Here is a 15,995-nt window from a genome sequence, read left to right on the forward strand (position 1 = left end):
GCGATAACTTGAGTAATTTTTGTCTTGCAACTTTATTTATTTTATACTAAGTTATTAATATAAAAAAAATTATTAGATATAATATAGCAGCAAACCTAGGTACTTATTAAACCTAATGTTACTTAAATAGATTTAACTGAAAGTCAATTCAGACAAATGGAAATTCGTTTAGTCAGCAGGTTTGCTGTGGCGCGGTTATTTTTTCCTTATGGTGAGCAAAAATGAAGAATTCTGAATATAGAAGAAATACAGAGTAGTTTGGCGAAATTAAAAATGATTTAATTGCGTAGACTATATATATTATGTAAAGTTTAATCAAGGGAAAATACTGCTTAAGTAAGGTTACGTTGTTTTTTTTTTTTTATATATCGTTACTCATTAGAGAAATGTTTATATATATTTATGATTCTCGCTAAATAATGTGGAATCGAGAAACATAAGATGAACACATATTTTAGTAGACCTATTTTAAAGCCAAGCAGAATGACCGGTTTAACAGCACATTTCTGTCATATTTTCACATTATCACCTTACGCGCCGCAGTGCGGTGTCGTTTGCGGCGGTTTTTATGATATTTACAACATAACTGGATACTTGTGTGACTCAACCCATGAAATATATATTAGAGACCAGGTAAGCAATGACTCGTATACGGGTTGTACTACTCTGAAATGTACTTCCTGGGAGTAATTCTTGTACCACCTGCAAGGGCACACCTTTCGAGATGCTAGGGTTTAATTTGGAACCACTTTACACATTACTTCAGGCTAGTCTTAAAGGGTGAATTTCACATCGATAAAAACCATTGGTGATTTTCGGGATTAGAATCTAGAACCTTGAGGACCCAATCCCAGTGCTTTTACCACCAAACAGCTCACTATCCTTAAAAAAAATAAGGAGCCCTTTGTTTAATACGGTACACATAATGTTCATGTGTATTATATAGGTTAAGTTGCTGAAGATAGCCAAAGACTATAGCTTGGAAGTAAAGCAAACCATAATAGCATTTTTCCTACAAGCATAGTGCACTAAAATAGCAATATATTGAGTGGAATTCTTTTACAATTAATTTTAGCTACAAAATTAGAAGTCATTTAACGTGTCATATTAAACCTATCAGTACGTTCAAACCTCAGATTAAGATAAGTTTTAAAATTATCGTTTTAAACTATTTCCAATTTACACGGTAACACTTAATTTTCATTTTTAACTGAAATACATTCAAAATAGAGTTACTAACTTAAACCCCTCAATATATCTTATACGAATGCGCATAAGATGTATAATGATGTGTTATTCTATTAAACAAAGGAATTTCTCAATATTATAGAAAACATTATACATGTCAGGCCACCCAAAAAAATAGATCATTGTTGTGAAAAAGAAAAAGTTATAAAATACTTCAGTCCTCTTCTGAAGGCCCCGTCCTAATTAAAACAAATCTATTTAGTTGGTAAATCCAATTAACTGCACTACGACGAAATCTACTTCGTAAACAAGCAGATTTTTTCTTATAACAATATCTGGTATAATAAAAAAAATGTTTAAAACTAATAAGTTGTTGTCCAAAAATATTTTATGGGTAAATTGACTACTATAATACACGGAATGCAATGACTGTATCACCATATAGGTAACCACTTTACTTAAGGCGCACCAAAGGATAATTTAAAAATATATCTACAATATAGGGATACTAGCTGGGGAGCGGGCTTTCGTAGTGGTTAGAACGCGGGACTTCAGTCCCTGAGGTCCCGGGTTCAATCCCCGCGAAGTCACCAATGGATTTTATCTAAGTGATACTGCCGCAACCCCTAGGTCTAGCCTGAAGTAATGTGAAAAACAATCCCAGAAAAAAATAGAGATAAGAGCAATATTACAAGTTTATAATTATACAGTATATATTGCCAACAGGTACAATATAAATACTCATTGAAAAAAGACAGATCAAAAGGGTAGAAAGAGATTGAGTCACAAAAGACCTATAATTGTTTTGCGGTGATTAATTTTTGATACCAGCGTTCGCACCCTTTCATTTCCCATTACATCGGTAAATTGGTTTCTTTGACACCTTTGTCAGAGTTGAGTGAATATTGCTGTGTAATCCCTACCTTTGAAAATGGTCAATTCTATATACACAATGTTGAAATTTGTTGTAATTGTTGTTGTCATTTGCTACTTTTTCTCTTGATTTAGGTTGATACGTTATTATATTGATTGGATCTCGTTCAAGGTAAAACTACCTATGTCGTATTCTATTGGGCAGAATGTGTATTGTATATATCTGTTAAACTATTTTTAATAATTATGAACACAATTTTTGTTTAAAAGCTTGGTAATCGTTTATACGCAACTCTAAATAAAATTTCACGTTTAAAAACGGGGGAAAAATGCAATCCTAGTGGTAATTTAGTTTTACGAGTATTAAAAAGCTGAGTTGTAACAACTGTGTAATGTAATTTTATGTTTTTCATATAAACAAAGTTAATAATCACAAACATTTCAATACCCAGATGCATGATCAGATTTCATCGAACCTTATAATACTAATCATTAGAAACATTCTCTCGTAGATTAACATAAATCATGAGTAGGTGATTATTGTAAGTTGTAGTTGAATTCAGAATACAACAAGTTTCTACTGGATTAAGCACAATATCCAATTTGATGTTCTTTGAATACAACTAAGTAAAGAGTAAATCAGAGTAAAAGCTGTTTTGATCCGTTTGAATTTAGCATTACTCCCTTGGCAATAAGTTTAACGGGAATGCAAGCGATGAAACATGAAGTTACTCTCATGAGTACATCATTATTTGTTGTTGGTTTCAACTAAGTGTAATTTTACGATTAAAACCAGTATACACTTCTAAAATACATTTGTCAAAACCTGTCAAATATTCGTGTATATGCCGGAATCGAACGACTTGCACCGGATTCCAAGACCTGGATATACCACTGCTAGTAGCAAACTATTCTACTATACTAGAAACTAGTGTACACTACCATCAACTTACCTAAACTTAAATGGAGCAAGAGTAGTTATTCAGTCACAATCACAAATTATTTATGAGCCATATTGGCATATAAGATGGTTATTCAACCATCTTATATTTTAAAATAAAACTATGTTATTCATATACAGAAAATGCCGTAATGAGAGACATTCGATTTTTTTATGAGTATAGAGTAAACAAATTTGAATGCATCAGAATTAATTCCCAAACCTGATTTTTAATTAGGGAGGGAAGTTAAAACTCTTATGGCAGATGGTAAATATTTTCAACGGTAATTTTCCTCAAACCATTGGCTAGGTAATTAATATTTCTTTCTTTCATATTTTAATATTCTAACCGGTTTTATCACTCACAATTCAATATAATGTTTGCATATCATGCTTATTAAAGATTTAATAACAACGTTAAAGATTTGAATTACTATTAAATTAGATTATTAATTGAAACTCGTTTCCCTTTTCATGAGTTACATTAAATGCACAAAGTGAAATAGAGTCTAAGTAGAACCCACGGGGCAACGTTTAGGTCCGACAATGGATATAATTCTACTTCCGTTCTCTCATAACATAACAAGCTTACTTCCGGTCCAGTGTTGTTCCTTTTTCCTGCTGCTAAGTTAATTCCACTATATTGTGCCATGCGTGTTATAACGTTTGTGATATAAATATATGTGTAATAACAAAAGTTTACAAAAAATATGAAACTTTTAAAATGAGACTCGCAAGAAAATGGCCTGACTAGGGTTTTTGAAGAAAAGCGTGTATTATTACCTTAAATAACTAATCATACTGCTGCATTGTTTTTAAGTATTGCAATTCAATAGAAGGACCAAATCTTTAACACGTGAATATTAATAAACAAAAAAGTGAACCTATAGAAAGGTACACACCATAATAATTAATCAATATACGTATTTTCGTTAATATTACTTTAGACTTAAGTCACCTAAAAAGGATTATTGGATTACAACTCTCTTTTGTGAATTTATTTAACTATACATATTTTTCCTAGCCATAAGTTTGTTAATTCGTTAAAATCGATCACCATTATCATTCATATGTATTTCCAGAAGTTTCATCATTCATATGTAAACCTTTTAAGTGTAAATAAGCATTTAAAGTTTTATTAGATTTATTATCATCCGCTTTCCATTTAAATATGTATCCACAAAAGTCAACTAAACAAGAAGTACGATAAAAAAGGATATTCAAATTTGTTTTGATTGCACTCAGACGATAATTTTTAGTGCCGAAACAAGTCTGTCGCCAATGTTGCAATCATGAGTTAAGTTAATTGAGGATTACACACTTATTGGTCGGTTTATTTGCTCTTTTTACCTTCTGATGTATACAATAAGAATAATATGAAGAATTTAGTCAATGATTTTATGCAATGTAGGTTACAGACCTGAACCAGAATGTATATGCTACGTCAACATTAGATAACTTTTGTAGATTTTCGTCTAATAAAATCAAAAGGTAACGTCTTAGGTTGCTCAAAATAGGTTTCAAAATTATTTGAGTCCTCCCCACCCTATTTTTTCTCATACAACTATTTACATTAATTACTGTTTCCGAGGCAATCTACATTATTTACTGCTCTTCACTGTGTAAATTCATAAAATGCTAAAGACGAATTCAACATCCATCTATTCAACCCCATCATCAGTGATATTTATTATTCATGCAATAAATAAAAACATCACTTTATAATCATAGAATACGTGACAAACCAACCTGAACCTCACTGAAACAAATTATTTACTTTTGATATTACCACTGAAAACTTTATTAAGGTTAAAAATAATTTTTAGAGATTTAATTTTGATACTAATAATTGGAATGTTCAGTCGTAAAATGGTTACAACCCTTACCTTTATAGACTAAACTACCCATGGTGGCTTTCGTCAATCATATGTTTAGGACCTCAGGGAAATCACTTGAGCTATGTACAATAGAGTACTAAACAAATACCCTGGAAAATGTGAAGCATCGACGTGGTGTGGTATGAAAAATAAAGCAAAACTCAGCCATTTACTTGCCAAATCTAAGTCTTTATTTACTTGCCAAATTCAAAATCAAATAGTGATTACCATACCACTAACATGTTTTTATTATGAACAAGCGTTCTAAGCGATTTTGATTGTTATATTTTATTGGATTAATCATTAGGTCAATTAGACTCCAATTATCTTTATCTTCTAGGTAAAATAATATCTTTGTTTATTTTAATAATATTTTTCATATTGCCGTAGGGATTTTTTTTATCTTAAAAGTGATTTGTGGTATAAAATAATTTGTTTAAAGAAATTGTGAAATTGTTGTTGAACCCCAAACAGTTCATCTGTATCTACCTATATTTTGTAAATTCTGCCCAAATGAAAAATAAAGTTTGTACGGTTTTGTGTAGTTTTTAAATTGCACCGTGTTGTTTTTACAATTACACTTTTTATACTATGATAAAAGAGAAAAGGTTGTTATTAAATAGGTTGTTCACCGACGAAACAAGAGACTCGTAGTAAAATAAAAGACAAACATTTGATAAGGAACTCCAGTGTTTTGTTGGGACTTCGTCCTAGTCAAAACGTTTTCTTTTAATTAACTCTGGAAATAAAAAAATAAAGTCACCGCTCTGTAAGTAGTTGACATTTGTTTAAAATACAATCTAGTTTTCGAATGAATGGACAAAAATAGTTTTTACGCCACACTACATTATTTTGACGAACTTCCCACGCAAGGATTTAGTCCAGAAAACAGCTGCTTGCCGCCAGCTTATTCAAATGGGGTTTCATTGCATACTACTGTACTGTAATGAGTTTTACGCCATACTACACTGTTTTAACGAACTTCCCACGCAAGTATTTAGTCCAGAAAACAGCTGTTTGCCGCCAGCTTAATCAAATGGGGTTTCATTGCGTACTACTGTTATGCAATGAGTTTTACCGGACACCAATCAGCTGATTATACTGTATTTGGGTGGCAATGAGTGGTTGTAGACAAAAACATAACCTCGCTTAGAGGTTATGACTAGTGATTTTTAGTCCTTTAGTTTGTGGTAATATATAAGGATTTGTAGAGATTTAGTAGTATGGCGTAAACTATCGTACGTAACTCGTCCAAAATGTGTTTACCGGACTCGTATGGTAATCCCGTACTCGACTTCGTCTCGCACGGGAACGACCACACTCGTCCGGTAAACACTTATTTTCAGGACTAGTAACGTAATATACTATTATCGGACACCAATCAGCTGATTGTACTGTATTTAGGTGGTAATGAATGGTTATAAACAAAAACATAACCACTCTTAGAGGTTATGACTAGTGATTTTTAGTCCTTTAGTTGGTGAAAATATATTAGGATTCGTACAGATTTAGTAGTATGGCGTAAACTATCGTACGTAGCTCGTCAACCACACTCGTCCGGTAAACACTTATTTTCAGGACTAGTAACGTAATATACTATTTTAGATTATGTCCAATAGGCTTACAAAAAAAATTTGATAAATAAACTGGATAGTCAATGCAGTTTTTAGATTTTAAACGAAAATATTCAATATTTAATTAATTTATCTATTTTATGAATCTAATAATGTGTTTATAAAATAGATACATCGACATGCCTGTTTCATTCCTACGAACCTTTTAAACGATTCTTCCATTAAAACAAACAAATGATGTTTCTAAAAATAGTTCTCTAAGAACTACAAAGTATAATTATGACATTTTTAAGGAGATATCATAGTGAAAATACAATCAGACAAAGGGTAAATCTCTTAGTCTACAGGTTTGCTATGGCGGCGATATTGTAAGTATAAATAGTACGTATTGCTCAAATGAATTTGCCATCATAACATTAACATTTAACATCATAAAAAAAAATAATAAAAAACTAGAATTTTTAATATTGCAGAATAAATATTATGTTTACAACAAAAGTGTAAAGACAAAAAAGATAGCATATAAAAATATCTTTCAATAAAAAAAATCATCCAGATCCATTCTACGGTATGCAAGATATACGCATTTATTTATTTAAAAAATGCCCTAGCCTCCATCTTGATGACATCAAGGGTCTTCATTATCTTCCAAATGACGACTGCCCAAGACTGAGGCGGACTGACTAGGTACTTCCCAAGACCGAAGCAGACTCAAGTTCGGTCCTTACTCTCAGCATACGCTTCTGACGTTCTAGTTCTCTTGCTTCAGCTTGACGTTGTCGTTCCATTTCCCTCTCCTCTCTTTATTTTTCTTTAGCCTCGAATTCTCTTTGGCATTGCATTTCTTTTTCTTTCTGTACTTTTCAAGTTTGTTCATTTCTTCAATTTCTTCTAGTTGTAATTGAAGCAATCCAGTAATCGACGATTGCTGGAAGTTGAAGATGTGGTTTTTGTCTTAGTAGGGGGTTTTGGAGGTTGACTATCTCTTTCTATGAGTTCATCATTCTTGTCATTTACAATTTCAGGGGAATATCTATTTAGAGAGTGTTTCTCTCTCCCTGACTTTCGGATTGACATATTTCTTGACGTAATTTATAAGTCGGGTTTCGGCACCAATGTTAAAAATATCCAATGCAGACAAGACTTTAAAAAGGACAAAAATGAATAGACTTGACAAAAAAGATGTGTATTTAAATTGGATAATGTTTACGAAATCATAATAAAACATATGTTATTTATTAATCAGAAAGATTAAGGCAGGCAATAAGTTATAACAGAGCTATTGACATTGCAATAAAAAACACATGTCAATATCTTCCATGTATCAGCATACCTCCTAAACCTATCAGCAAGTACTCCCTAAAATAATGTTAATAAAATAGGAAATAAATCTGAAAATTGTTAGGGAATATTTTAGTAGAAATCCAGCCAAGTAATTGAAATTCACTTAGTCTGCAGGTTTGCTGTGGTGGGGGTATTTAGACAATATAAGCGTATATTCATTTAGAGCACATCAATACAATAATTCCCTTGTGATGTTATACCGACGAAACCGTATATCCTACTGTCGCTGAATAGGGATGAACTGTGACGGTCAAACTTGATTGAGTCACAATATAGTGATTGTTTTTACAGTGGTTCATTTTTTATACCGTTCTCATATTTTATTTCCCATTGTACCGTTAAATTGGTATCTTTTGACACGGTGGTCTGAAGCAAGTATATATCGCTTGAAATAATTTCTTTAAAATATTTATTTTATTACCTTTGATTGCGTTTATTATTTAGTTCGTGTCTATCTTAGTCAATAGTTCATAAAGCAATTACTTTTCCAGACCTATTACAGTCAGTTCTGTCAAGTCTACACTTATGTCAGACGTAAAATAAAATAAAAATGCAATGTACTTATTATAAGAATATTGTTTTAGGATTTACGCCAAAACTATGCATGAACGTTGAGAATTGTTGTTGTAGTAATATTTTAAGGGATTGTGCCAACTGTGAATATGTATATGGGGATTCATGGTTCCGGACTGAGTTATGCTTATCTTTATTCCATTGTTAATGCCACTTCCTATCATTGATCAACTAAAAGTTTCAAGAAAATCAACAAAAGGATTTTTAAACTTTTAAATACAATTTAAAATAACCAAACATAAATATAAATGACACAACATAGGTTTTTTTCAGTTTAATGACATTCCCTCATAATATAATTCCCTCATAAAGTTCTTTGTGGATGACATTTATATCATTTCTATAAATCGTATTGATTTGGTTCTACTTATATTTAAAACCTAACTTCATTAAGAATTAACTGTAAATTACATATCAGAATAAGCAAGATTAAGTGTGAAGGCCTAACCGGACATATGTATTAAATTGTACATAATTGCAACTGTGCCGTCACTGACAGTGAGATTAAAAACAAACACAATCATCAAACCCATCAGCTTCAATAAAACAAATCCATCAGCTTTACTTTAGCATGACTAGTGCTGTAATCATGGACTATTGCGGATGATACTCTCCAGATATCTGAATTCAAAAAATAATTATGTCAGTAACAATTATGTGTTTAAATTAGTTTTCGATAAAATTAAATTGTCAATTATTTAATTGTTTAAGGAATTTGATATATTTAGGATGGATATTTTCGTCCTTGTAATAAGAATAGACTAAGATAAAATGTTGCACAAATTTTTTCTTTGCGTGAGTTCATTATCTATCTTTTATTGTACATTTTGGTTTATTGTTATGGCTTCCATTACTCTTCCATTGTAGAAGAATTTTTTTTTAAGTTAAAGCATATTGAGTATATAGGCAGCTTAGATTTTTATCTGTGTTGAATTCGAAAAGTTATTCACGCAAAATACGACGATAGCAGGGGAGAATAGTCTTTTATTATTTTTTATGAATAATGTTTCCACTATCAAACCTGCATTACATTATCCTGGCATGCAGTGAGTAATTTATGTAGACTTATTATCAAAACAAAGCGTGATAACCGTTGTTAAACATCAAACATAGAGGTCAATGTTATGAGAGTCAATACTGATAACGGGTGGATTGCATTCTTAGATCGTAATAATTTAGAGATCAATATGTACAAACTGGCACAGCGACTGCTGTTTATGATAGCTATTTCTGTGGTCGTGCACTACGATTTTTGAAAAAAATGACAAAGTAGGATTTCCTCAAGAACACACATATCACTATGTAAAGACAAATGTTTGAAATGTTTTGCATTGAGTTAAACTTGTAAACTACCTTAACTCCTACACTCACCTACAATCAAGGTATTTCTATTTGTAAGAGAGTAGGCAGTAAAAATCAATTACTTAGATAAGGTAAATAAATTTAGGTTAAGTATATACAACATCAACAGTCCAAGGTCACTTGACATGACAGAAGAAATATTTGTAATGAGTTATAAAAGTTCTCAGGGTTTATTAATATGGACATCAATAATTAACTCTACTTCATCTGGAGACAAAAGTTTGAAATCAATTATTTAGCATAGAAAGTGATTTGTCTGAAGTGAAAGTGAAAGTCAGACATATAGTACTGTTTGTAAGTGTTAAACCATATATTTTAAACATTTTCATGAATAACGTTGACTCTAACGTATGGCTTTGTGTATTAAGTAGCAAAAAACATATATTTCACATAATATGTTTATTCTAACTTAATACCAGCCTAATCGTATCTTAAGTGCTTAGTTATTTCAATAAGACAGTTTTAAAAACTAAAATTATAAAATAAAAATAATATTTCAACTACCCATAATATTTTCAGACAAACATCGACTGTACTTCATTTTATCAAAATGTAACTTATGTGAAACCATCACTTGCCAAAAGATAATTCAAGTTACAAATAGTAAGACTTCACAGGGAATTCCATTATGAATGTAAGTAATTATTACATATTATTCCATACATCTACTTACGTAAGTTTTTGTATGCATGACTTAAAAGCAGCTTCAAATATTGAACGAATGGTACCAACTACCAACCAAAAGTAATTTAAAGTATATCTGGCTAAAAGATCTGTATACGATATAATTAAAATATAAAACATTTAGGATTCTTTTCCAAAAATATCGATTTTTGATATCGCAAACTGACACTAGCTCTATAACTTCATTTAAGTTGTATAGTCGAGCTTAGATGCCCCTTAGCCTTGCTACAAAATCGTAGTTGTTTGATGTATGAACCATTGTCTGAGTTCAGTACTACAGTCAAATGGCTGTTTCAAACTGGAGGATACATAAATTTACATCAGTAGTACTTAAAATACATTAGTAGTAGTTCAAAATAAATATCATTCTCACTGAGAGAGAGAGAGAGTTTCACTGATTAAAAAAATACCTTCCACGACCCCAAGGCATAATACTTTCGTATTTCCTCAGAAGGAGATCCCTCCTGAAGAGCTCAATGAGCTAAAGACCCCCACGGTGGAGTACACGGTGGTAAGCCGAGCCGGTTGGGGCGCGCAGGAGTCCAAGAGTAGCCTCAAACCTCTCAAACATCCTATCAAGAACATCTTGATGGCATTTAACACGAACGTGGAGGATTGTACCACAAAAGATGAGTGTAAAGAGCGCATGCGCCAGCTGCAACAAATGCACTTGGATAAGGGCCTCCCGGATATGCACTACAAGTAAGTGAGCTAAAATTTGAAGTATATACAACGAAAACACTGATAGCTTTGCATTGTTACAATGTAACAGAGAGATTAAATGAGAAGTAGCAACTTCCTAATACAATTTTGATGTTTATTTGTTTTCACGTCCAGTGCCTTTGGATGACTGAGATCTGTCATCGCATGCTGATTGGTTCCTGGAATCTGGAACCCAATTTCAGCTGTCTCTAGTAGACATTTCTGAATTTCGATATGACTAATCAAAGTCATTTTAAACTTAATTGAGGTATAATTAATAAATATACATAGTCTCTGTGAAAATTTTGAAAAGTAGGGCACTCTTGACATTGTGGATTGCTAAATTCTTCCACTGTCACACAGAGTTTGTAAAAGCGAGTCGAACGCTCGTACTGCCCAGTGAATGCTGGAATCTCGTAATGAACACGTTCCACGCAAATCACATTTACTGTTGTCTCATGGTGGTCTTCGGACCTATCCATGACTGAAGAGACTAAAATAAAGTCGAAACAACAGAGCACACTTCTAATCCTGAAAGATGGATTAGTCGTATTGGACATAGCGCAGGCTCAATCAAATTTCGAATCTACAAACCACACACGAACATGGATCGTACACACCCGAGACGGTACGTGTGACAATCTCAATGCTCGGAGAGGTTGAGATTTTGGTTTTGTAATTTGAAAGAACATTCAAAAGAATGTAATTGAAAATTGGCAAGGGATTCGTCCCATTTACCTTCAAAAAGATTAACCTGTAATGAAGCGCTTGTCTTATCCCCTCACAATAACGCGTAACCGGGTTTTAGACGTAGGGCAGATGCTGATCTTAATTGCAGCTATCAACCACGAAAGCTATATGCTGTGGGAACCCTCACGATCGCCGGATAGGCAGATGCCGCCCACACGAATTGTGTAGAAGAGCCTAAACGTGCTACTGTTTGATGATATCAGTGATTCTAAAATTGCAGTCTGATTGAGAAGACTGACCAGCTCCGCTGGATTTGCAACTACATCACCTGTCACAATCACTTTAACCAATTAATAATTTTGAGTGACTTCCTAATACAGTCACACATTTCTCTTGAAATCCATCTGTTTGGTCAACATTAATTTAGATACAATTATGAGACATTAAAAATGAGTTTTGGTAATACCCTGATTAATTTGGAATCACTCTCTGTATTTCCACTATTATTCATTTTCCACTACTATTCATTTTTCAACTATTACTTTTTGCACATGTATAAATATTAGGTATCCTCATTTTGTTTGACAATTCCATAATAGTTTTAGGTGATAAAATCTTTAGTTATCAATGTAATATGTTTTGATTTGTAAGTGTAAGTTAATTTCTTTTTTACACTTCTGTATTGTTATATAATTTGTGTTTTTCACTTATTAAAAGTAAATTTTAGATTTTCATAGTCCACAACTCTGTACATGTATATGTTGTTTGTATATTTGTTGTTCCTGTCCTGGGGGAAGAGTGGACCTTTGGTCTAACTCAGGGCAGGTTAAATAAAGAATTTGTCATTGTCTGTAAAAGAGTTTTTTTTCAAATTGGTACCACGAACCTCATAGGGTACCTGTATCAAGAGCATCCTTATAGCTCTTCATATAATTTTGCAGGATTTTTAACGAAAATAATACTTTTTCTAGAGTAGAGTATTATTATTTTAAGTTGATACTAATGCGAAACATAATTCAAAAAGTTGTATTTTTAATTGGTCAATATCTTTATACGAGTAGACATAATTTGTGAAAACTCGAGCAATGTGATACTTTTACCAATTACGTATCCACAACTACAGCATATGCCGATCTAAGGACTTACTTTTACTTGCTTTATTTCTAATCAAATTACCAGTTTCACAGTGGGAGGTGACGGCAACATCTATGAAGGAAGAGGATGGAATTATCAGCCCGAGCCTTTTAAAGAAAATTCCCAGTTTGACGAAACCAGCATCTGCGTCGGCGTCTTAGGAGATTCCAATGGTAACCTATAGTTAATTGTTTAAGTAAAAAAATTGGAAACAGAACATCTATAAACCACATACAGATTACAGTAGACGAACTTTAGTTCTGGTCCGTTTTCCGGATTTATTAGTACAGGTAGTCATTTCCTAATGACTCAATACTTTCATACAAGCACCAAATTGCTTTAAGCATATAGAGACCTAATCGAATGGGTAAGTGGCAAGGTTGCCAAGGACCTCAGGAGTCATATTAATAAAGTCACAATCCAGTCAGCCCTGATCAGCCGTATCAACCTGCTGTGTGAAATTAGTACAACAAACCGGCACCTTTGCGGATGTTATTGGTGTATATGTACATTGTTTGGATTCAAACTGTACTTTAATGATTTTTACCTACGACCGTTTTTTAAAGTAGCCGTTTCAGTACAGTTCTTAGAATTGAAAAATATCTCATAACAGCATTGTTTACATCCATAACAGCATAGTTTTACTCATAACAACACGGGTAACGGACCAATGAGGTTCAAGGATTGAGAGAGGAGAAGCAAAATTGTAATGATTCGAAATTCAACTAATCAGCTGTTCAGGCCAATTTAATTGTTGATTGGTGCAATTAGTATTTGATACAATGTTTCGTTGCGAGAATGTCAGGGGCAATTAGAGGTTATAAACAAAAACATAACCTCTCTTAGAAGTTATGAGTAGTGATTTTTAGTAATTAAAACACCGTCGTAGGTAAAGTAGTGTATGCAACTAGCGTAAATAGTGTTAACGACACTCGTAGAAGTTTTTAAGGCACTCGCCAAGGCTCGTACCTTAAAACTCGTGTCGTTAACACTATCTTTACGCAATCGTTGCGTAAACTACTATTCACACATAGTGTGTGATTTTGTTACCGACACATTCATTGTTTTATTTATTTCTTAAGGTCCATATTGTTTTTGTTTGGACAAAGATCGGGCCAAGAGATGTCTAAATGAGTGTTACCTTTGACTAGTAATACAACAACTAGACATTCCACCCCCATGTTAAAGTTGTAGCCAGATTTTTTTTTTAAAGTGTCTTAGTTGAAGTGAAACACCTACAGATTGCGCTGATCTAAATTACTCATTTCTGCCAATTACACGATGTTTTTTACCAAGTCAAACTGATGGATTGACTTATTATGAGCTTCTGTATCCAATAGTCAATGGTAGTACTTAACTTTTTACTGTATATTGGCTACTTATTTTAGGCTTTTCTTTAATTAATGACGGAGGGCGGACTGGTTCAGATTCGATACACTGATATTGATATTAAAATATCGCTGTGCATTAGCTCACGATATACGAACAAAATCAGGCATGGAAAATTGCTGACACCAAAATTTACTGCCATCTGATAATGTTAATACAGGTATCAACAAATATTTATAGACTAAAACACTGCGGACATATCTATACAACGTCAGGGAAAATGTGCAAGGGACATGCCATGGGTATTATTTAGCCTATAACTCGCATGTAAAGAATTTTAAAAAAATATTAGTAAATTATCTAGCTGATAAAAGTAAATATGTTAATTTAAAAACGACATTATAAGAAAACCAGTTATAAATACTTTTGACATCCCCAAAGCACACCGTTTTAAAAATAATCTGTATAAAATAACTATTAATTATTTAACTAAATCAAAGTTATTATATTTTCAATAACCATAATATTTATTGAATTTTTACTGGCAAATCTGTAGTTTTAAATATAAAATTATATTATTTTCTAACAATACTATGTCAATTTATAATACAAATAGAGAGATATAACGACCAAGAAACGGCATTACTGTTCTGAAAATCATTTATCCAAAATCAAACACTTTCTACACCACATTTATAATTTTTACACATTATGATGAACGTATTTCAAAATATTTATTTTGTTTTGGCAGACCCAGACCCAGAAAACCCGTTCCCGCCGTTGATTCACGCTTTATACCTGGCAAACTACGGAGTGGAACAAAAGTTTATGGAAGATCCGTACGAGTTTGCTGAAGATGAGCAGAAGTTTGACAGTTAAACGCTGGAAATATAAGTAGTACATTGTAATATGTATATATATGCATCGACTTTTATTCTTCAGGGAATCGAATCTAATATTTTATGATTCCAATAATATTTAATTACTTTTGGAACTTAAAAGTATAAGCTTATGAACTAGTTTGTCCCTTTATAGATAAAACACTTGCTCGAAATTTATTCTGTTATAATTAGTTTAATAAAAGTACATTATTTATTTAATATTTAGTTGGTTTTTGTATTTGTTTGTAGTTCGTCCTGTCTATATATACAGTTGGTGATAGATGTAAACTTAATTTTTTATTATTAGAAAAAATTAACGTCTCAATCTACTAATTTTTGGATCTTTGGTTTATAAATTTAGTTGAATTATAAATAAACATATGGTTGAATACAGAGTTAATAGTCCATAGAGGCAAGTGGCCATCTTGGATGATTTCAAACAGCTACTGAAGAGTTCTTTATTATCCAAAAATAATTTGTCAAACACCAAAGAGATCATAATTTAAATATCTAGGACACTGCGAGATTATAAATTTCACTTGCAGTTTCGAATTGTTGTCCAGAGGAGTCAATGGAGACTAAAAGTCATTTGCCCAACATAAGAGCAATGTTAATTTCAAACAGACGCTGAGGAGTTATTTATAATATCGAAATAGTTTTTCAGATACCAAACTGATTGTAATTTTAATATCTAGTGCACTGTGAAATTAGAAATTTCCTTTGTAGTTGTTTTATGAGCTAGAACATCTAAGCTGCAAGGAGACATATTAAAAATTCGTTTGGTCTAAGGCGTCTCCGGCCAGGAGGCAGCACTTTCCGTTCCCGTCTGGTCTTGTGTGCATCT

At 32.4% G+C, this 15,995-nt stretch overlaps 1 protein-coding gene across 2 annotated transcripts; it reads left to right on the forward strand.

The window, feature by feature from the left end:
• Nucleotides 1-9,999: 9,999 nt before the first annotated feature.
• On the forward strand, nucleotides 10,000-15,315 carry LOC128995909 (peptidoglycan recognition protein 4-like). Of its 2 annotated transcripts, XM_054420957.1 has the most exons (5): nucleotides 10,000-10,025; nucleotides 10,251-10,365; nucleotides 10,870-11,117; nucleotides 12,987-13,114; nucleotides 15,022-15,315. In XM_054420957.1, the coding sequence occupies exons 2-5, from the start codon at nucleotides 10,360-10,362 to the stop codon at nucleotides 15,147-15,149; spliced, it is 510 nt and encodes a 169-aa protein (XP_054276932.1). In that variant the 5' UTR covers nucleotides 10,000-10,025; nucleotides 10,251-10,359; the 3' UTR covers nucleotides 15,150-15,315. The 2 variants fall into 2 exon arrangements, with proteins under 2 accessions (XP_054276932.1, XP_054276931.1); XM_054420956.1 differs by lacking the exon at nucleotides 10,000-10,025 and having other exon boundaries at nucleotides 10,867-11,117.
• The last annotated feature ends 680 nt before the right edge of the window (nucleotides 15,316-15,995 follow it).

This window comes from Macrosteles quadrilineatus, unplaced genomic scaffold (assembly GCF_028750875.1).
Source record: "Macrosteles quadrilineatus isolate MER2022 unplaced genomic scaffold, UCM_ALF_1.0 Scaffold_5__1_contigs__length_97177068, whole genome shotgun sequence".
Taxonomy (NCBI): domain Eukaryota; kingdom Metazoa; phylum Arthropoda; class Insecta; order Hemiptera; family Cicadellidae; genus Macrosteles; species Macrosteles quadrilineatus.